Source organism: Anomaloglossus baeobatrachus, chromosome 10 (genome assembly GCF_048569485.1).
Source record: "Anomaloglossus baeobatrachus isolate aAnoBae1 chromosome 10, aAnoBae1.hap1, whole genome shotgun sequence".
NCBI classification, from domain to species: Eukaryota; Metazoa; Chordata; class Amphibia; order Anura; family Aromobatidae; genus Anomaloglossus; species Anomaloglossus baeobatrachus.
The window spans coordinates 37,788,348-37,811,788 of NC_134362.1; the positions used below are offsets into that span (position 1 = coordinate 37,788,348).

At 45.5% G+C, this 23,441-nt stretch overlaps 1 protein-coding gene across 1 annotated transcript in view; it reads right to left on the reverse strand.

Moving 5' to 3' along the window:
- Positions 1–715: 715 nt before the first annotated feature.
- LOC142254823 (splicing factor 1-like) overlaps positions 716–23,441 on the reverse strand; it is a 51,347-nt gene continuing 28,621 nt past the window's right edge. Inside the window, exons 4-12 of the mRNA XM_075326146.1 lie at positions 22,598–22,750; positions 18,299–18,388; positions 18,032–18,215; positions 5,653–5,765; positions 5,453–5,560; positions 4,487–4,679; positions 2,760–2,931; positions 2,556–2,684; positions 716–2,304 (exon numbers count right to left, since the gene is read on the reverse strand). Coding sequence (XP_075182261.1) covers positions 2,557–2,684; positions 2,760–2,931; positions 4,487–4,679; positions 5,453–5,560; positions 5,653–5,765; positions 18,032–18,215; positions 18,299–18,388; positions 22,598–22,750 — 1,141 coding nt within the window. The 3' untranslated portion in view covers positions 716–2,304; position 2,556. The remainder of the gene's footprint in view (positions 2,305–2,555; positions 2,685–2,759; positions 2,932–4,486; positions 4,680–5,452; positions 5,561–5,652; positions 5,766–18,031; positions 18,216–18,298; positions 18,389–22,597; positions 22,751–23,441) is intronic.

Sequence of the window (23,441 nt, forward strand, 5' to 3'; positions counted from 1 at the left end):
ATCCTGATGTGTGTTAAATAGGGATGATCGAATACCTCAAATATTCGGCTTCGAGAATATCCGACGAATAGGTCGCCGCTATGCGAATATTCGATGCGCAATGTAAGTCTATGGGAAGCCCGAATAGTTCCGAATAGTTATTCGGGTTTCCCATAGACTTACATTGCGCATCGAATATTCGCAAATAGCGGCGATCTATTCAGCAAATATTCGCGAAGCTGAATACTTGAGGTATTCGATCATCCCTAGTGTTAAACACTACACCACCACTGCTCCCCCGAAGTGCACAGAGTGGTGGCCACATGTATCTAATCCTTTATGACATACACTGCTGAGCTCTGTGGCTAATCCCATCATGTGATACACTATACTGAGCCCTGTATCTAATCCTAGCATGTTACATTCCACATATCTAATGCAGCAAATAATGCGGCAAGCAGAATCAACAGAATTGGTGATGCCAGTCATCCTCTAACACAGTCCACATCTCGGTATCACTTTGCAGTCACCAGTAATGGCTTCACGCTGTGATCCTAAACTTCATCCTCCATTATCCCTTTGCAGACACCCAAATGGGGAGGTGACGAGTGACATCACACATGCCAGCAGTTCCTAACAACTTTTACTGTGATGTAAGATAGTACACATTTTTTCAAATTTTACTCCATTAAACACAAGTTATTTTTTTTAGAATTGACCTTCAAAGACACTTTTTTAAAAGATCTTTAATACAAGATAAGCTTTGTACAAGTCAGACAAGAAAAAAAAAAAAAAATATAAGGAAGAGTATCACACCCTTTATCTATATGCTACAACCTCTGCCATTCAGCGACAGAACTCTGCATCCACCTGTAAATCACATCCGTATCGGGGCAGAAGGACAGACGGACTCTAGGTGCTCCGACACCACAGACACAAAGTTCTCATTACAGTTATGTCATTAGTAGAGCATTAACCAACTTTGTCTCGAGAGAGCAGACTGGAGACCACATTAAAGAATTTTGGGCAGTGGGCAACTGAATGTCCATGACATTTCCACAGGGTGGGACCAACTACAAAAGCAGTTGGGATTTCTATTCTAAGCTTACAATATTTGTGCGGTTAAAACTCGGAGCACTTTTCACATTTACCGTCTGAGTCAATGAAATAAGTACCGTAACATTTTTCTGACTTTATGCTGTAAAGACCTTAATGTGAAGTAGAAAACCTCTGATATTTCCTTTAACCTTATACAAGACTATTAGAATAATAGATATGTATGCCGACCCTCAGTTGCTTTCTTTCGGAGACATTTGTACACAGTATGGAGATCAAATCTGTGATGCAAAGTGCCATGTAACTTATCAATTAAAAAGGTGGAGATTTTGTTTTGGAGGAGGACGTGGAGGGGCAGGATGCATAAAAAAGTGGGGGATCCCATCAGTCACAGATTCAGTGATCTATGGAAAGAAGAGGAAGAGTAGGTGGAGAATAGAGAAGGCCGGATGTTCCAGGAGGAGCTGGTGTTGGTGGAGCATAGAGAAGGCCAGATGTTCCAGGGGGAGGAGGTGGAGCATAGAGAAGGCCAGATGTTCCAGGGGGAGGAGGTGGAGCATAGAGAAGGCCGGATGTTCCAGGGGGAGGAGGTGGAGCATAGAGAAGGCCGAATGTTCCAGGGGGAGGAGGTGGAGCATAGAGAAGGCCGGATGTTCCAGGAGGAGGAGGTGGAGCATAGAGAAGGCCAGATGTTCCAGGAGGAGGAGGTGGAGCATAGAGAAGGCCGGATGTTCCAGGAGGAGGAGGTGGAGCATAGAGAAGGCCGGATGTTCCAGGAGGAGGAGGTGGAGCATAGAGAAGGCCAGATGTTCCAGGAGGAGGAGGTGGAGCATAGAGAAGGCCAGATGTTCCAGGGGGAGGAGGTGGAGCATAGAGAAGGCCGGATGTTCCAGGAGGAGGAGGTGGAGCATAGAGAAGGCCGGATGTTCCAGGAGGAGGAGGTGGAGCATAGAGAAGGCCAGATGTTCCAGGAGGAGGAGGTGGAGCATAGAGAAGGCCAGATGTTCCAGGAGGAGGAGGTGGAGCATAGAGAAGGCCGGATGTTCCAGGAGGAGGAGGTGGAGCATAGAGAAGGCCGGATGTTCCAGGAGGAGGAGGTGGAGCAAAGAGAAGGCCGGATGTTCCAAGAAGAGGTGGTTAGACACCGGGATGGGCAGGATCAAGGTAGGCACTCTACTGGATAGCATTGCTAGACGAAGCAGAGCCAGCACTTTGCACTTTGTTGCTCCTGCCAGGGAGGAAGAGACGTTGAATCATATTTTGGAGGGCCTAAAAACAAAAAAAAAAAAAAAACAGGTCACGTGTAATGAAAAATGTATTAAGTAGGTACAGCTAGAGTAACGTAAGATTGTAAAGGCAGAGCTCATTCCAAGCACAGCTGGTAAATGCTCAGAGCAGTAATAGTTTAAAAACATTAAAATAAAACAAGCAACGTAACCTGAGTCTGCGATATACATTACACCGAGAAATCTTGTGAAAGGTATGGATAGTCTGGTGTGACTACATCAGCCATTACTTACTTTATTGCCAAGGTAAAGGAGCACCAGGTTGGGGTGGTGCACCTGTAATTTGTTGCTGCTGCCAATGAGCCAAAGAGGGTGCAGATTGCGGAGACAGCATCAAACCCATAGGGTGAGAGTGCAAGAGATCTGGAGGTGAAAGGAAAGGTTAATGTAGGAATACTATCCATCACTGTCAGTCAACTTCTCAGGTCAGCAGCTTACCCATAGGGTGAGTACCAGGTGGCTGTGCTCCTGGATGAGGCTGCATCCAGTGGGGTCCTGCAGGATTAGGCTGTAGGGGATTACCTGCACCGCCCATTGGATGAAGGAAGGAATGCGGAGCGCCATGCATGGACGGGAATGGGCGCTCATTTGCCATCCAAGGCTGTCTGTTCTGCAAAGAGAAATCAAACATATGTACCTATATAGAACACACCATTTTATAGACCTGTATTTCGTTCTGGTGCATGGTTTCTAATACTACAGTGTAATATCCAGTCCTTTTTAATCAGGTTCCTTAAATTTTTGATTATTTTTTTTAAAGTAAACATTTTGCAGCACCATACTCCTACTTTCTATTGATCCCATACACCAGCCTATGCCCACTCCTCAATGGTTCTGCCTGTTGAGTGGTACTCTACAAATTTGTTTTTTAGTGATTGATGGAAGTGCAGAAATGTTCGGCATATATTCGGAAAGAACTGGATATTAAAATGATAAAATGTCCCTGGTATCGTTCAAACTGCAGCCTGGCCTAGTCACGTGTAAGTACGGGCTGCAGACTGAAGATACACAGCGCCCAAGACCTGTGTGTCAACTGACAAGACATTTATCACACAGAGCTCAGTTAGGCTGTCATAGGTGAAGAAATGTATTGCTTTGTCACAGAGCACAACAGCGTTCTCTCAAGGTTCATTCGCCTCAATGTTTGTTTTCCGATTGGGCACAATCAGTCTCCGTGCGCTGCTAGAAAGCGTTCAGACTGATGGAGGAGGATGAAGCTGGAGATTTTAAGATGACTGTACAGTTGCTGTGAACAATAGATAAAAAAAAAAATGACATGAGCACCAGCCTTTTGATAACCAGCACAGGTAAAAGACCGCTATAGGCTGCAACCCTCAGGACAAATCAGGAAGAGCAGGATAAAGCACCAGAATTGACACATCTAATGGATGTGACACTTCTGGGGAGACTGCGGGCTGCTATTTTCAAGCTGGGAAGGGTCAAATAACCATGGCCCTTCCTACCCTGATAACCAGCCAAAGTAAAGTAGACAGCTGGGGGCTGGTATTATCAAGACTAGGGGGGGGACCCCAAGACATTATTTAAATAAAAAACCCAGTTGATAACTAGCCAAGGTAAAGCAGATAACTGAGGGTTGCAACCCAGTTTTCTGCTTTACCCTGGGCTGGTTATCAAAAATAGGTGTTAGTCAAAGTCAGGATTTTTTCCCCCAATTTATTCTATGTCCATATGTTTGCAGGACAATTGACCCCTTAATGCTTAGTTTTGCTGCCCACTAGCCCTTACAACCATTTTACAGCACCAACGTTCAGGTTACCAATGACTTACATGCGGTTCTGGGTCAAGTCCAGGTCCTAAATCCAACTTAACTAAAGCCAGGCTGAATCTGGCAAACTTCCACGGGTCCGCTCTTCCCAAATTAGGAGGATTAATGAATTATGGAATAACATTTTTTGCTCCAATTTAAATTGGTCTGTCATAGGTTCTTTTATAGGAAAATCTATCACCAGGAGACACCCCTGTAACATAAGGCATCTAACATATGCCTATGTAAGACAAGTCAGCAGGTTCTACACCACCGCTGCACCTCAGATCAATAATTACCATGTACAACACTAAACATCAGCATGAAAACAAATTTCAATGCATAACGTTTTAGAGAGTCTTAAAAGAACGACCTGACCATTCCCATAATCTCTACGTACCACAGGCGGCTGGTGTGCAGTCATGCCAGTTGGTCTTTGTGTCCCTTGAATAGGACTATGTGTTGGCGCAGTTGTGGCCCGTATAGATGATGATAGTGGCACTTCTCCAAGTTCTGCCATAAGGGAAAGGTATTCTTCGTTCATTCTTGCCTTATCTTGTGCTGACTCAGGCTCTCCAGGATGGGCTTGGACACTAGACACAAATACTATATTACAGAGGTGCAATTTTGTAACACTAAGACCTAAGACACCCGGCATGAAAATTGGAGCGAGTGGAATGGGATAAAACATTGCATTCCACTCAGACCAATATTACTCTATGTGCCAGCAACCATGAGCAATTATTTTCTCAGCCCTAAATCGGACAGAAAACAAATCGCAGCATGCTGTGGGTGCAATGTGATCCTTGTTTCTCACACCCATTCAAGTCTATGGGGCGAGAGAGAAATCGCACTGCACTGGCGGTACACAAGTGTACTGCGAGTGCAGAGTGAGAATGGCAATAGCCGGCAACAAAGGAGGGAGGGAGATAAATTCGACCCTCCCCCCCCCCCCAGAGCAGGCCCCTGGCCCAAAGCCCCCCCCCCCCCCACAGAACCGGCCATCGGCCATTCCCCCCCCCAGAACCGGCCATCGATCCTTCCCCCCCTCCCCCCCCCAGGACCGGCCATTGGCCCTCCCCCCACCCAAGAGCCGGCCATCGGCCCTCCCCCCACCCAAGAGCCGGCCCTCGGACATTTCCCCCCCCCAGAGCCGGCCCTCGGCCCGCCCCCCCCCCCCCCAGAGCCGGCCCTCGGCCCTCCCCCCCCCCCTCCAGCTGTGGTCCGATCGCATTATCTGACCTAAGTCGCAGTGACTCGGCTCCCGCTGTGCTGCCAGATTGCCATGTGGGGATCGTACCAGTGCCCCGTGTGGCCCCGGACTAATAAGTGACTTATAAGTGATCAGTTTTATTTTAAGTTTCACCTTGTAAATTTACAGTCAGAAGCAATATGTCCGGCCCCTCCACATTTCGTGCACAGGGTGGTATTGGTGATACTTCTGCTTTCTGTATTTTGCCACGGCCGCAGAATCCTAGAAGTAGAGATCTCATAAGACAGGATATAAAATAAAAGTAAAAAAGACTCTACACAAGGAAAAAAAACACAAATAGAAGAAAAACAAACCTGTCATCATCATGCAAAGTGCCATTGAGTCGTGCGAGCTCTCGCAGTTGCATTTTGCGGAGATCGTTCTGATCTTCTGGTACTTCAATTCCTTGCCTGAGAATGTTTCTGACCTGGAGGAAAAAAAAAACCCAGAAAACGGAAGATTAGACCTTAGGAACGTACAGGCGGAGAGTGAAGGTTCTGCAAAATTAACTATCGATCACTGATTTTCAGATAACGTTTGATGTGAACGTCATAGCACAGAATAAACTTCAAAAGCGGCAAATGGAGGAAGATCTCCTTTGGGGCCCACAAAGGCGAAATACGTAATTACTTACCGGTAATGTGTTTTTTCTGAACCCATGACGGCACCACGAGGTAATGTAAGGGTGCCGTCATGGGTGCTGGAAAAAAGACATTCTAGTGCAGCTGAAACGCATGATGGAACGCGAACTCATGACCTGTAGTATCGAAGGCAGAAACTCAAACAGTAAGCCACGTGCAGCCAGATATACTATTGCACCGGATGTGCAAATTTTATAAGCAGTCAGTCATTCTATATTGTGAATATACTATCTTGTATATGCATGTGCGTGAACTCATGTGTATGTGCGGGAAGGGCATGATCAAATGCAGCGGAGGGGGGGGGGCACGCTGACTGCCTCTGTGCTGTGAGTCGAGCAGTGAGGTGTGCGCACCGTGTGGAAAGTGTGCAGTGCAGATTTCACTTTTTGCACTGCAAAATGGAAGATGTGTGTACTCACCGTAAAATCTTTTTCTCTGAGCCTTCATTGGGGGACACAGGACCATGGGGGTGCTGTGTCCCCCCCAATAAGGCGAGAGAAAGTTAAAATCAGAAAAAAAATTCCCCACCATAAATTGACAAAGGTCACCTGCAGCAATGCTCAGTTTATGCCTATGTTTTCTTCTTTACTATGTAGATCTTTTGGAAAATCTTGACGAAATTACTGGTACTGTAATATGAGGTGGGTTTCCCCCCCATCTGGAAATCCACTGAGTATCGGACCCCCCCAAACAGGTTGTCTTAAATGGCTTTCATATTGCGAGACAAACCCAACCATTCAGATTTCTATTTTTTGAATTGTTAGACCATCCCCCCCCCAAAAAAAAAACTGCAAACATTTCATCTAGACTTTTGCGAGGACTCCTCTCCAAACATGCCGCTCCGTAATGTACTAGCAAATGCATCAGGAAATTTGCCAAATTATTAGCTAGAATAAGTAAAAACTATGTAAAAATAAATAAATAAATAAAATACATAAATGCACAAGTAAACTATAATTTTCTGTCACCAATGGAGAGTTTATAATCAAATGACAGATTTTAGTAATCAGCTTCAGTAAAGAGCACGCGGTTTATCTTCACAGCAACCATAAATCAGTGTGTTGTACTGACACCTAGTGGCCAAAATAGTCAAGGCTCACTTAAGATTTAAATATAAATTATATAACATGATACATATGATAATTAATGATATACATTATAATATAAAAATATATATATATATATATAACAACTGGGGGAGGCAGTCTTTGTCTATATCAAGAGGGTCATACCTTCTGACAGTGCACCCCCCCTCCCCCAGTTGCCACAGGTAATCTCAATCTCTATAGCAGGTTCCTACTTGCCCATACACAGGAGGTTTTTAACCCAGAGAGGCGGCTTCAGAATAGCGTTAGGTACCCAGTTACGAGATATGCCGTGAAGGGGCAACTGGGCAGATATACAAATGGCCATTTCTATATGCTAAATATCTCATTTTTCTTAGTTTTCCTTAGCGGTAATGGAGGTCCATGTTCACACATTCATGGTTTCCATACTTTAGCATTATCAGAGCGCAAACTGTCTTTTTTTGTATTTTACTTGCGTTATAGTGCGTCGTCCAAATAAGTCTATGGAGAATAGCGCAGTGCGTTAACGGACTGCGCTATTCTCCATAGTGACGGAATGCGCTGAACACAAGTGTGAAACTAGCCTTAGAGATAAGGTGAAAGTACCGCTGTAGGAGCTAGTGGAGAAGTGATTAACACTTTGTGTGCAGTGTCCAGGGCATGCTGAAATATGCAGATAGGATACATGTATAAGAGAGTAGCATATGGGCATGATTATGCACAAAGTAGAAATCGTACAGGAAGAGAAAAAAAAGGGAAAAAGAAATAAAAGGGAGGGGGAGGGTGGGATTACCTTTAACATAATATTAATACTAACAATGCAATGAAGGATATATAATGAAAGGCACACAGACAGGATCCGCAGAAGTGAATGAAGGGATGCACATCGCAAATCAAACGGAATCATGAGCGATTCTGCTGAAAAAGAATATCACTTCTAGTGAATCAATAAATCAAGTGCATATACATTTTTTATACAAATGTACAAGGATTAAAACAACAAATCATTAATTTCACAAAAATGCCTGTAAATCAATCTCTGTTGAGCCCCTTTGGTGATAGAGTTTTAAGCTCGTGGATACAAAATGCCTCACGTTTTTGAAGCATTGATTTAATATTTCCACCCCTGCGCGGGGTAAACACCTGTTCGATTATCAAGAATTTTAATTGAGTTATTGTGTCCTACAGTATTGAAATGATATGGAAGTGGCAATATGTTCTCCTTACATGAATCCACTGTTGTGAATATTTCATCTAAATTAATTGGTCAAGCCCAGCTTCAATTGTTACAGAAAGGCTTGTCCTTCTGTCCAACAGCCAAGTTCAACTCTATTCAACTGGAAATGGATCTTAACAGGTTCTATCGGAGCCTTAGATTTAAGACCCATTTTGGCCGACCCAATATTCCAGATCCAGGTGAGCGTCCTAGGCTGGCACTGTTGACAGCAGCTGATCTAGGCCTCAAAAAGAAGAGCACTTTTAGGCTTCCAAAGGGATCACCCCCTTTGGAAGCCTTTATTGACTTTATACAAAAGGACTTTGAGAAGTTACGGAATGATGCTGAACAAGGAAGGATACATCTTCGCAGCAATCTGTCGCCTATCGAGAGACAGGCGCTCCACAGCTTGCTGGATGACAAAGACTTGACGATTAAACCAGCCGATAAAGGTGGGGCGGTGGTTATCATGGATAAGTGTTATTACGTTGGAGAAATTAAACGATTAAGTGATGAGACAGTATATAAAATGCTTTCTAGAGATCCTTCATCTGGGTTATCTAGGAAGAGCAATGATACTTTAGACATCTTACTATAGGCACTATCGATCAAAAAACACTTGAGTTCCTTTCCAACAATAACTCCATCACACCGGTGATGTATATACTACCGAAAATCCATAAAAACCTATCTAGACCACCTGGTAGACCGATAGTGGCTTCAAGTAATTCGCTATTAGCCCCATTATCCAGATTTCTGGAGAAGGTAATTACGCCACTCATTAAGGATACCAGGGCATTCATCCTAGACACTTCTGATTTCCTAAATACCATTAAACGTACTGGTCATACACTACCATCTGCTTACTTTGTTACATATGATGTAGAGAGCCTTTACACTAATATCCCCCATGACAAAGGCATTGAGGCTATTCGTAAACTTTTGACAAATACGGCATCTATTCCATCTCCAGTAGTGGATCTCTGTCTGGACTTGTTAAATCTGGGTTTTAAAGGAAATTTTTTTCTTGTTCCAACATACATTCTTTTTACAGACGCAAGGGACCGCAATAGGCTCGAATGTAGCCCCGCCATATGCAAATTGTTTTATGTCAGATTTCGAAGAAACCGTAGTATACCGACATCCGTTATTCATTTTACATTGCCCTTTATGGCAGCGCTTTATTGACGACATTTTTTGCATATGGACGGGGCCATTCAAGTTCTTGCAGGAATTTACTACTGACATCAACAATGCTTGGCCTTCACTTCATTTCACCATACAGTTTGATAAAGAAAAAATCAATTTCTTGGACACGTATATTCTGAATGATTCATCCGGTCTTTTAACATCAGATTTATATATTAAACCTACAGACCATAATATTCTACTTCATTATACCAGTCGTCATCCTACAGCTACAAAAAAATCCGTACCAACTTCTCAATTTGGACGGGTTAGGAGGATCGTATCTGATCCGAGGACACTGGAGAAAAAGACTTGATGAGATGCATATTAAATTTGCTGAACGTGGTTATCCACAGAGTATTAGAAAGCGCTCGACAGACATTGCCCAGCCCTCGTGATAATTCTGGCCGCATTGCATTCGTACATACATATCACCCTTTCATGTACAAACTGCACGGGACAATTCGTAAACATTGGCATCTCTTAAGCATTGGATATCCTAATATTTCTGAATTCCAGCATAAATTTCTTCCTTGTTTCAGGAGAGTAAATAATCTAAAGGACCACCTGGTTAGAGCAGATGTTGGCTCAGCTAAGTCCATCCCAAGGCAGAGGTTCCTAGGGAAGCCTAAAGTCGGCACATACCCATGCTTGCATTGTCCACAGTGCAGTAATGTCCAGAGGGGAGATTCCTTTTCTTTATCGCTTCATTGGGGGACACAGGAAACCATGGGTGTATGCTGCTGGGACTAGGAGGTGACACTATGCAAATAAAAAAGTTAACTCCACCCACGTAGTATACACCCACTGACTGGAGCTGAGGAGATCAGTTTTTGCTTAGTGTCCGAGGAGGTTGGACACGCAGGGGCTGCTCTCAGCCCTTCAGGTTTGTATTGTTGTGTTTTATTAATGTTTTTCCCTTTGTTTTTCAGACACAGCTCGTCGGGCGACAGGGTGTAATCGCTCACCCTGCTCTCCCACATAGAGACCGGTCGCACAGAAGTGGGGTCCGTCCGCCACTTCCGTGTCTGTCTGGCAGGACCCTACCCCCCTAACACTCTCAAGACTGTTTGGGGGGCATCCGCACAGAGGGACAGGCGGATGGTCCTTGCCCCCCTCCCCAAACACTCTCGCTCCCGAGCCTGATTGGGGTAGGAGGACGAAGACCGTACCCAGGATGGAGAGGTACCCTTCCGGTCTCCCCCAGACTATGCCCGGGACGACCGTCGAGATGTCTTCGCTCGCCTTCCAGGATGGATCCAGGATCACCTCAAGACAAGCCAGGAACTCAGATAAGTAATCCAATCCCCCTCCTTCTTCCCCGTCCCGGGTTACGGGGAGGGATCCCGGGTATAGAAGCCCACAGTCTTCCACCTGGGTCAGGGGTTCCCTTATCCCCCCCTAGATCCCCTCACCTTAGTCTCCGGCGGCCTGCCCTTAAAAATTTAGCCCCGGTTCCTTTGCGGCCCGGCGTTCCCTCCGGCGGCCTGGCCTTAGAAATTTAGCCCCCGGCTCCATTGCGGCCCGGCGTCCCCTCCGGCGGCCTGCCCTTAGAAACTTAGCCCCCGGTTCCACTGCGGCCCGGCGCCCCCTCCGGCGGTCTGCCCTTGGAAATTTAGCCCCCGGTTCCACTGCGGCCCGGCATCCCCTCCGGTGGCCTACTCTTAAAATTTAGGCCCCGGCTCCATTGCGGCCCAGCGTCTCCCCCCGCGGCCTACCCTTAAAACCTAGGCCCCGGCTCCTTGCGGCCCGGCGTCTCCTCCGGCGGCCTACCCTTAAAATTTAGGCCCCGGCTTCATTGCGGCCCTCTGCATTCGCGCGCTCGCCTGACCACGCCCCCAGCCGGGAATTCAGCCCGCGCGCGCGGGTTTTTCAAATTCTTCTGGCTCCCCTGTGCAACCGCCGCCGCCCCCCTCTCTCCTGGCGCCTGACGTCACTTCCGGCGCAGAATCTCCCGGGGAACGCTGCTCCGGCCCGCACTTCCAGCCTCCCGGCTCGGTAGGTAACCCCACCGCCGCAGCTTCAGCGCCCCCCGCAGACAGCCAGTGCGTCCCAGGGCCCCCTCAGTCAGCGCTCCAGGCTGCCCAGCACCACTCGCCTCAGACTCCCGGTCCCGGCAAGATTGTAAAAAAAAAAAAAAAAAAAAAAAGACCTTCAGCAGACCGCAAAACCAGCTCTCCTGTCATTACTCCAGGAGCACCTACACCGGATTCCTGGTGCAGTTCACTTGCAGTGAGCTGTCCCCCCTCTAACATACAGCGCATGGTTATAGAGCGACTTCAGTCCGGGAATATTAACAGCCCCCCCTCCCTCTACAGGTGCAAGATGTCACTCTCCTACACGCACCCCATTTCCAGGGGTATTCCAGCGTACTGGGGCCCTATCCACTTCCACCGTCTGTGTTTTTTCTTGTGCTCCTGCCTATTTTCCTGTCCCACTACCTAGTGTGTCAGCGTTCCTCACGTAGGGTCACTATTCGTGGGTTAATGTTCCTCATGTCCTATCTGCGGTCATATACCCGCCTATCACAGGGTCATTGACCTGTCCACTGTTTTCAACCTCAGCCTGTTCACTATCTAGTGTGCCAGTGTCTCCATTTACCTGTCTACTATACAGTGTGCCAGTAGTACCATGTATCTGTCCGCTACCCAGTGTGCCAGTGTTTCGCTTACAATGGTCTACACCTGTGTGCCCATGGCCTTCACCTGTGTGCCAGTGTCTTCTGTGTGCCAGCGTCTTCTCCCGCTTGTCCACTATCCAGTGTGTCAGCGTCTCTATGCACTGGCCTACATCTCCGCGCCAGCGTTTTCCTGTCCCTGTCCACTATCCAGTGTGCCAGTGTCTGTGTACCCCAATAACCAGGTGCCAGTGTCTGTGCCATACCTGTCTGCCCCAATACACAGATGCCTTCGGGACCCTGCCCGCTATTCAGTTGGCCGGCGTTATTACGCGCATTTGTTTACTCTGGTGTACCAGTGTCCTCTCGAGCCGGCTCTCTTTCTAGTGCGCCAGTGTTTCTTTACGCACCTGTTTACACCACCGTACCAGTGTTGTGTGAACCCACCCACGGTTTGGGGGGTCAGGTCTCTAATCGCACCTGTCTGTTGCTGCAGAAAAAAGGAATTTTGTGTATATAGACCATTTCATGCAGCATCCAGATTGACAGTTCCACAGGTCTGTCCACTTGCTTGTGTGCCAAGGTCTCTATATGTCGGTACACCTTCCAGGGTGCCAGTACCCTCTATCCAGAGTGTCTCTATGTACCTACCCACCATCCGGTGTGCTAGTGTTTCTTGAATGAGCCCCCTATCTCGTGTACCTGTTGGCTATATGCACCTGTATACTACAGAATGACAAGGATTTGATGAGCCGCGTTAGCATTCACTCTCCAGTGTATCTCTACGCACCTACCCACCATGCGGTGTGCTACAGTTTTCTTGCATGTGACCTCTATCTTGTGTGTCAGCATTTCCATATGCACCTGTATACTACAGCGTGACAGTGATTTGATGAGCCTGTCCATTAGCGTTTGGACCAGCACTTCTCCGAACCAGAGGCCAGATACAGCAACTGGCTTAAGTGCTTTGTTCAGCTTTTCCGCTCATCTCTGACCGAGGCGAGAACTCCATCCATCTGTCCCATGAGGCGGCACGGGAACAGCTGTCACATTCAGTGCCAGTACTCCTGATCGATGATCCTGCCCGCTACCCAAGGGGCTAGCGTTTCTCCACACCAGAGGCTGGTTACCGTAACAGGTATGTGTTTTCTCTACTCTCGACCCAGGGAGTCGAACAGACTGAGTCACCTAGTGGGTCAGCTTTCTCCCTCATCTCCGACTGAAGCGAGGACTGGGTCTGCAGGGACCCCATGATGCGCCACGGTTGCAACTGTCAATAGGTTGCTCCCCAGTGGCCCAGGACTCTCTCCTACTTCAAACCATCCAGTCAGGTGACCAGGAGATAAGCCAGGGTCCTTTGGACCAGTTCATTGTCCTTCCTTCCTGCACCAGCTATTTACTCACTTCCCAGTGATCTGCATCCATACGTATGGAGTAACCTTGAGGTAAGGCTAAACGCGACCATTTATCCGGAGGGTCGTGCGCTTCACTCCCGGCAGCTAGCACGGACCCCATGACGCAGCTCAGCAGCAGCTCTCTTCTGGTCACTTCCCAGTGACCCGAGACTTTCTCCTACCTCGCACATGCATATAAGGTAGCCACAAGGTAAGACTTCTTCTCCCTTGACCATACGTTGGCTCAGTCGTTTCTTGAAACAGCAGTCATTTTGGTTTCCAAAAGAGGTAAGCAGGGTACAACTCTGTCGGCTAACCAGTATGTTGTCCGTTTTTACTTCCTGCCACCCTCCTCGGGTGGTTCATAGTATTTTTTGGTATCCGCCTATTTTCTGGCTTAGACCAGCCTTGGCTGCGCCCTCCACTAGGGTTCCGGCCAGGTACTGTACATATCCAAATCCATAGGTCGTTACTTATGTTCTCTCTCTTTCAGATAGAGATCAGATTCCGCAGTCCCTTCTCAGTCAACAGATGAAGTTAAGAACCAGACACAGGAGCGTCCAATCATCGATTCCACGGAGGACCAGTCTCCCCAAGGGACTTCTAGTATCCTGATGGCCCAGTCATTGGGCTCACTCTTCTGGACAGGTTGTAGAGGTTCCAATGTTTGTCTTCTGTCCTCTTTCCGTAACAGAATCCTCCAGGGAGCCCTGATTACTCAGACCACTGGGTGTTTCCACCCAAACACTCGGCACTACAGCGAGTGGTCTTCACCAACACCTAGACATGATCTGATTCAGTTTCAGCCCAAGAGGGGTCTTTTCCTCTGGCCCCGGGTCTGCCTCACTTCCCTCGTAGCCTTCTAGATGGCTCTTGGAGATATGCTAGATCTCTCTGTAATCTCCGCCATACCAGATTCCACGTCCGCTTTCCACCGCTTGGTCTTAGCCGCTTGTGCATCCCTGCACTTTTCAACCAGAGCTCCTACCAGACCATTTAGACTCCAACTTCCAGGAATAGGCGTCCCTCCCCTGGCCGGCTAGCGCTTAAGCCAACGACTTAGTCCGAGCCTTTCTTGAGGTCCCCCTCAAAAGGGGCCTTCCTTCTCCCACTCCAGGTCATACATCCCAGGTCTTGTGCCTTTTTGTCTTTCTCAGGAGCCGTCCCCCATGGGGGTTCTCCTACCCAGGATTCACTGCAATGATAACCCGGTACCCGACTACAGAGTTCGAGTCTCTCCCAGTCACGTTACTGTAGATGCTCGGATTCCCTTCTCCTGTCGGCCACGTCACAGCGGAAGTCGGTCCTGGGAATTCCTTTGACTCCTTAACCTTGTCATTTTTATCCGGACCTCACAGGTTCTCTGAACCCCTTCCATACACAGGAAAATTATCTCCCGTATTATTTTCCCGCCCGCAGGCTGTTTATTCCACTAGGGTCACATCACTTCCTCGGGTGCTGTGAAACCAACGGGTCAAGTGCCCCTATGGCGGAATTCCCTTACACGCTTCTCGAGTATCTTGACTCCCTTGCAACCTTTTAGGTAGTCGGTTTCCCTTTTAGTCATTCTGCGGCTATAAAGGGCCAAGGCTCCTTTGGCCTCCACCTTCTGGCTCCTACCTCTACCAGGTGCCCTAGTTTTTCGCACTCTTACAGTCTCAAACGTAGTACCAGGGTCTGTCGAGCCCGACCTATTGCTATCGGTCGCCTTAGACCCTTACCTTTCTTAGGTACAGACCTCAGAGGATGCAGTGTCTCCCTAATCGTCCTATCCCTAGCTCACGTATTTTACACTAGTTCTTAGTACTCTCTAGTACTCTATCTCTTCTCCTATACTTCGGCCTCTGGCCGGGTAGCGTTTTCCTTACGGGGTCTAGGACCAGGTTCCGGTCAAGGAATCTTGTCTCTGCTAACCCTGTTTTTGGGTTTTTTCTCTTCCCACCCTTGGGGACTGCTTTAGGACGTCCCATGGTTTCCTGTGTCCCCCAATGAAGCGATAAAGAAAAGTAGATTTTGGGTACTCACCGTAAAATCTCTTTCTTGGAGCCTTCATTGGGGGACACAGCACCCGCCCTTTTTCTAAGACTTCAATAGATCCGGAATTTTCTGGTATTCAAGTTTCTCCTCGTACTGCTTTTACACAAACTGATCTCCTCAGCTCCAGTCAGTGGGTGTATACTACGTGGGAGGAGTTAACTTTTTTATTTGCATAGTGTCACCTCCTAGTCCCAGCAGCATACACCCATGGTTTCCTGTGTCCCCCAATGAAGGCTCCAAGAAAGAGATTTTATGGTGAGTACCCAAAATCTACTTTTTTCATCCACATTCGGGCAAAAGATTTAGCGCCAAGGGATTTTTCACGTGTGACCGTACCAATGTAATATATGTTATCATATGTCCATGTGGCCTATTTTACATAGGTGAGACTACACAACGTATCAAGGATAGAGTCTCTAAGCACAAGTCGACTATTAGGTGTAAGGAGAACATATTGCCACTTCCATATCATTTCAATACTGTAGGACACAATATCTCTCAATTAAAATTCTTGATAATCGAACAGGTGTTTACCCCGCGCAGGGGTGGAAATATTAAATCAACGCTTCAAAAACGTCAGGCATTTTGTATCCACGAGCTTAAAACTATCACCAAAGGGGCTCAACAGAGATTATGATTTACAGGCATTTTTGTGAAATTAATGATTTGTTGTTTTAATCCTTGTACATTTGTATAAAAAAAAATGTATATGCATTTGATTTATTGATTCACTAATAGTGATATTCTTTTTCAGCAAAATCGCTCATGATTCCATCTGATTTGCGATGTGCACCCCTTCATTCACTTCTGCGGATCCTGTCTTTGTGCCTTTCATTATATATCCTTCACTGCATTGTTAGTATTAATATTATGTTAAAGGTAATCCCACCCTCCCCCTCTTTTTTTTTCTCTTTTTCCCTTTTTTTTCTCTTACTGTACGATTTCTACTTCTTTGTGCATAATCATACCCATATGCTACTCTCTTATACATGTATCCTACTATCTGCATATTTCAGCATGCCCTGGACACTGCACACAGTGTTAATCACTTCTCCACTAGCTCCTACAGCGGTACTTTCACCTTATCTCTAAGGCTACTTTCACACTTGCGTTCAGCGCATTCCGTCACTATGGAGAATAGCGCAGTCAGTTAACGCACTGCGCTATTCTCCATAGACCTATTTGGACGACGCACTGTAACGCAAGTGTCTGCGTTGCATCCGCTGGACGACGCAGCGTCGTTATTTTGATGCTGCGTCGGGCGGATGGAACACTGCATGTAGCGTTTTTCTGCGCTTGGCGGATTGTCAAAAAAAACGCAACCTGCAGGAATCCGTTTGGCGTCCGTTTTTATAATGGACACCTATGGTGGCGGATTCCGTTAGAATGCGTCATTTGACGGATTCCGTTAACGCATCAGTCTTTACACAACTGCGTGCCCAGATGTGTAAAGGCAAGGAAAAAACCTATAACGGATTGCGTTATTTTGTACGATCCGTAGCATCCGTTGTGCCACTATATGCAACGCATCCGTTGCATGCGTCACACAATGCAATGCTACGGATCCCGTCCAACGCAAGTGTGAAACTAGCCTTAGTTCCTCATTTCCACTAGCACGCATGCTCCAGACTCTCCCTGGTTACCAGGGATGCTAGTGTCTCCGTTCAGCACACACCCTCACCTCTGGTTGGCTCCTGCAGCAGTGACACAGTGTGTCCTATCAGGCACACCTCTCATTGGCTGCCCTCGTGGTCAGTCACGCTGCCAGCCTCTAGCATGCACATTGCTTGCTTTCCAGTTCTGCCTCCCCTTTTTTGCTCCTATTGGATAAAGGTGCTATTTAAACATGGTGCCCTGACACTTAGTGCACGCAGCATAGCGGTGGACACCATTGCCTTGACACTCCAATTTTGGCCAGTTTATGATACCCGGTGAGGTGGCTTTAACTCTTTCACTGACTGAACGCTGTTTCTTATATGCAGTATATCTATCCTGGTAACTCTGCAGTATCATATGCTTTTCCTATTATAACTTTCTTTTCCCTTCCCTCCCCTCCCCCCACATCCATGTATTGGTGTTTATATACCTCCTTGTGATGGACACAATCATTTTTGCTGCTAAGTCATACATTATGTCTTTTTTCTCTTTGATGAAATTTTCTTTTTTTCCCTCTAGTTTTTTACATCTAAGCTGATTGCTTTATTTTCTGTTTATTTAGCTCATTTGAGTAATCTTTGTAAATTATTGTTCATTTCAGTTGTCTGATGAAGGCCACCTAGTGGCTGAAACGTCACATGTTTAAGACTATTTTGGAATAAATTATATGAAAATTAACCCTTGAGAGTGCCTTGTACCTATTTGATAATTTAAAAGTACAACTTGTCCCGCAAAAAACAAGCCCTCATATGGAAAGATTGACGGAAAAATAAAAAAGTTAGGGCTCTTGGAAGAAGGGGAGCAAAAAACAAAAACGCAAAAACGGAAAGTGCCCCGGGGCTGAAGGGGTTAAACTATATTTTAAAAGCACAATCACCTGATTTACGGCTTTCCTGAGATTATCTGTGGTGTTAGACGTCACCAAAGCATGGAGAGGTTCATCATCCCATGAATGCATCTGTACGTCTTGGCGTCCTACTTTGCCCTCTTTCACTGACCCTTTGCCACGGATCATTATCTTTGAGTTACACTCCTTCTCAATGTTCTTCAGGGTGTTACCCCTAAATTAAGCAAAAAGGGCAGTTATTTAAAACAATACTAAGATTATCAAAAAAATTAAATCTACAGAAAAACCATTACATACCTGGGGCCAATAAGTAAACCAACAAAGTTCACCTCCGGATATTCATCCTGTGGGATTATGACCTTGTCACTTATACGGGTAGCAGGTGGTCTGGAAGACAAACAGGGGTAAAACACTAAAAGAAGCTGCGGTTTAGACAATTCCATCAGAAATAAGATATCACAGGTGCAAGAGCTGTGCACCAGCCTCAAACTGCGCATCATGTCAGATCATTGAGAATACAGCCTTCAATGTATTAGAATGAACTTCTGCTAGAACATTGCTGAAAAGAGAACATAGGACTAAAGTAGGAGCATTATACTTAGAGTCTTCTCGTGGCTGTAACACTACTTCCGTGTCCGCTCATTAACGCTCACATGTATACACTGCTTCACCTGCCCACAGTCAGTCTCCGGAATCTGATTTGTTGCAAACCACTCCCACCCTGTGTGACAGCGTCAGTGATTGGTTGGAACCACACACGCTGGCTGCATCCCTATAGTGATGTCAAAATTAATAACTAAATTGGTGTATGGTCCCCCTTAAATTTTAAAAAACAGCGTGCGGTCCCCCCCTCCCCAATTATGATAGCCAGGCAAGATAAAGCGGACAGCTGGGGGCTGATATTCTCACGCTGGAGAGGCCCATGGTTATTGGGTCCCTCAATCTTACAAATAGCAGCAGAATGTACATATAGTTGTGCACTCTAATTTGTACATTTAGGAGGTGCTAGTATGGGGAATATATATATTTTGCTAATTAGGGAGCGTGCAGTGTAAATACATACATATACATATACATACATATACATACATATACATACATATACACATACACACACACGATCCCTAATTAGCAAAAAGTTGTAAGAGTCATTTTTCATGGATGATTTTGCAAGAAAAAAAGTCTCTCTTGCAACTCTTTGTTAATTAGGAGAGTGTGCAGTGTTATACTTATATTTAAAAATAGCAGCATGCAGCCACTCAGGAGTTTCAGATCCATTAGATGTGAAATCTTTACACTTTACCCGACTGTTCCCGCTTGCCCTGGTGCGGGAGCAAACGGAGTAATATAAGGGGTTAATGACAGCTCACAGCTGCCACTAAGCCCTAGATTAGAGATGAAAGGAGTCTATGAGACACCCCCGAATTACTAATCCTGTAAGTGAAGATATAAAGAAAAAAAAAAAAAACAACAAACTTTATTTGAAATAAAAATTAAAAAAAAAAAAACCACCCTCTGTCTACAATTTGCCTGGGACTTAAGAGTGGATTACGTCAGACCTGGGTGTTTGGTTGATTAATAAATTGGAGAAGATAGATATTTTTTATTGTAGTTTACTTCAAATAAAGGATTTTTCAGTGTTTGCGTATTTCTTTTCACTTACAGGGTTAGTAATGTGGGGAGAGGGGTTCTCAGACTCAACCTATCACTAACCTAAGGCTTAGGCAATCGTGATGAGCTAGGTAAAGTGTCAGGGCTGTCACATCTAATGGATACAACAATTCTGGGTGACTTAGGCTGGGGGGGCCCCCCCAACAGCCCAAGAATACCAGCCCCCAGCTGTCTGCTTTATCATGGCTGGGTATCAAAATTGGGGCAGGGGGTGGGGGTTAGGCATGCCAGTTTTTTTTTTAAATTGTTTATTTAAATAATTAAATTTGGAAAAAAATCCGCATGTGGGCCCACTTTTGCTATACAGCCAAGATAAGCACACAACTGAGGGCTTGCAGCCTTATCTGTGCTAGGCATCACTATTTGGGGGGACCCTACATCAATTTTTATACCACTTTAGGGACACAGCCACAATGTGTGATTCCAAGCAATCAGACACTGTCACATAGGGTGGGGGCGCGGTCTGACTGTAGCCAATCACAGGCGCCTGGACTGACAGGGGAGCAGTGAATATGTATGAAGGTTAATGAGCGGACCCGGAAGCAGTGCGACAGCCTGCACAGGAGACTAAGTATAAGGGCTCTTGTCAGACGCGAGAGCACTGGAAGCGATATGCTAATGACCCTCTGCTGCAGGTGTCAGCAGAGGGTCATGTGACTGATGCAATCTTGAAATTGCATCACAGGTGCGGAGAAGGTGGAGGGAACACTTTCTCCCCATCTCCTTCGCTGTGTGTCTGCGTGCACCGCACTGCAGTCGCATAACATGCGAATGCAGTGCGATGTTTCACACGCTCCCATTGGGTTGCATGAAGTGGTGAACTGAGACTCGCTGCACCGAGAGCACGATTCGTGCAGTAGAAAATTAAGCAAGAGGACACCGCCCCATAGATTAACACTGTGCGAGTGCAATCCGAATTTAAAATGAAAATCGCAAGTGGACATGAGCCCTAACTGTCCTGCTCTAATCCCCTTAGCCCTTTCTACCACCATTCTACAGCTCAATGCTCGGATCCCCATAGACTTATATGGTGTTCAGTGTCCAGGCAGGTGTTTGAGTTAAAGTCCGCTCCTAAACTGGAATTTTTTTTTTCCCCCCGAACATCTTTGGGTTCGCCCATCTCTATCTGTGACTGCCGATTGGCAGTAGTGGACAATTGATGTGCCAAGCAACGAAAAGGGTGAACAAAACAGGTAGCTTTCTGGAGAAATGGTAGAGATCTGGCAGGAGGTTTTTATTTTGTAAAAAAAAAAAATATAAAAAATAAATATACTGTGTTCCAATTATGCAAAAAATATTTTTTCATATTTCCCTAAATTAACTATGAATTGCAGTCATTGTTATTTTCCAGTCATCTACTATTCGAGTATAATTGAAATTTTTTTGATCAAACTGCCTATGAAAACAGTATATTTTTAAAAATAAACACTCAAAATGGACTTAAAATGAATGTTCCAAATTATGCACAGCAGAGTTTTCAACCTTTTTATTCTTATTTTGAAAAACAAAATGGTCATTTGTGAAATTATAAGCATTATAAGCTTATTACAAAATTAAATCAAACCGTTTTCAAGTCAAAACGTAATTCTAGGTGATGTTACATTTGCACATAGGATTGTTTGAAAGAAGCTTCTGAACTCTCTCGTCCATTGAATTTGTCAGTTTTTGGATGGTTTGTGCTTCAATTGTTTTGCATGTGGACAGAATACCCTCCAAGAGCTGTTGCTTAGATGTGAACTGGCTCCCGCCATCATAGACACTCCTTTTGATTATGCTCCAGAGGTTCTCGATGGGGTTGAGGTCAGGGGAAGATGGTGGCCACACCATAAGTTTGTCCTCTTTTATGCCCATAGCAGCCAGAGATGCAGATGTGTTATTTGCAGCATGAGACGGTGCATTATCATGCATGAAAATGATCTTGCTGCGGAATGCACGGTTCTTCCTCCTGAACCATGGAAGGAAGTACTGTTTTAGAAACTCCACATAGATTATGGAGTTCATCTTTACCCCTTCTGGGATCCTAAAGGGGCCGACAATCTCTCCCCATGATTGCAGCCCAAAACATTACTCCACCTCCTCCTTGTTGGCACCTTAGCAGTGTTTTCATGGGGTGTCCATCAACCAGCCATCCTCCACTCCATCCATCTGGACCATCGAGCGTTGCACAACACTCATCGGTGAACAAAACAGTTTGGAAGTCAGTCTTCATGTATCGTTTGGCCACTGGAGCCGTTTCTGCTTGTGTGCAGTGGATAGAGGTGGTTGGCAGGATGGCTTACGCACAGCTGCAAACTTCTGAAGGACCATGCATCTTGTTCGGGGGACGTTGGAGGCATCAGCAGCTTCAAAAACTTGTCTGCTGCTATGACAAGGCATTTTAGCAGCTGCTCTTTTAACCTGACGCAATTGCCTGTTGGAAAGAGTCCTCAATTTCTCCTTATCCGCACGCACACGCGTGTGCTGTAATCAGCTACATACTTGATTGTGCGATGAGCACTATGAAGTGTCTTGGCAATGTTGATTGTAGTCATGCCTTGACCTAAATGCTCCACAATTTGTTGCTTCTCAGCAGCCGACACATCCTTTTTCTTTCCCATTTTGGCAAAAAATGTAGGCTGCTTAATAATCTGGAACGGCCTTCTTAAGTAGTTTTGCCTTTATTTGGACACACCTAACGCCAAACTAATGTGCACAGGTATCTGCAATTGCTTTCAGTGATATGAAGAGCCCGGACAGCATCACCAGCAATGAGTTTCCATGCCAAACAATATTTCCGACCTTATCACTCAAACTCTTTTTGCATAATAATTTGGATATATATTATAATATATTATATATATTATACACACAAATTTTATATATGTTATTCTTAAAGCAGTTTTTAAGACAAAAGAAAGCAAATGTAACCAGCCCTAATTAACTTACCTATAATCAGATGGAGGTTTAAAGTCTGGGTTTAACCCAAACATCTCAGTAACAAGGTTATGTCGCTCCTCTTCCAGCTTCTTGCGTGTCCTATACTCTCGTGTGTTAAGACGTTTCCCTTCGCTATTATAGATGGGTTCAGGAGAGGGCGACCTGTATGGAGCGAACAAAACAAACAGGATCAAAAATGCCATAATGCCCCGATATAGTCAATAGGTATATCAATTCTTTAAAATTGGACCATTTAAATAAATTTCCAATATTGCAATGTCTGTTGAACATGAGTGCCACGATCCACCAAGTTTACGTCTGCGGTGCGATATTTTGGGGGCTACTCCTTTGTACTCCAGAAATATAAACCAATCTAGTGTTAGTGGGAAAAAAAAAAAAAACTAATGCAAATTTTTATTTTTTTATGGTGTAAATTTTTAAAGGACACCTAGTACCATAGAAATATAACTGTTCAAGTTGCAGTGTCCACATCCGCAGTACATTAGTATAGCTAATTTCTTCGGAGAATATTCAGTTATTGGCGCTATTACTGGAGTCTCTGCCTTCTATTCCGCTAAGTTATAACTCAACTCTGCAAAATGCTTTCACACATACACATTAGAACGTCCAGGTCAAAAAGGGAGTAGAAGCATTTGAAGAAAAAAAAAAAAAGAAAAAAAAAAAAAAGGTAAGGAAACTGGCAGACTTCTTCATAATGTCCTACCAGCTCGATAGAAAGTAATCAAATTGTGAGATTTTATAGGCAGATGATCCCCTGGCATCTGTTAGCTTTGCATACGATCAGACAGTGATAAGCAGGAAAGGGATAAAGGAACGTTTGGGCAAAACAAGG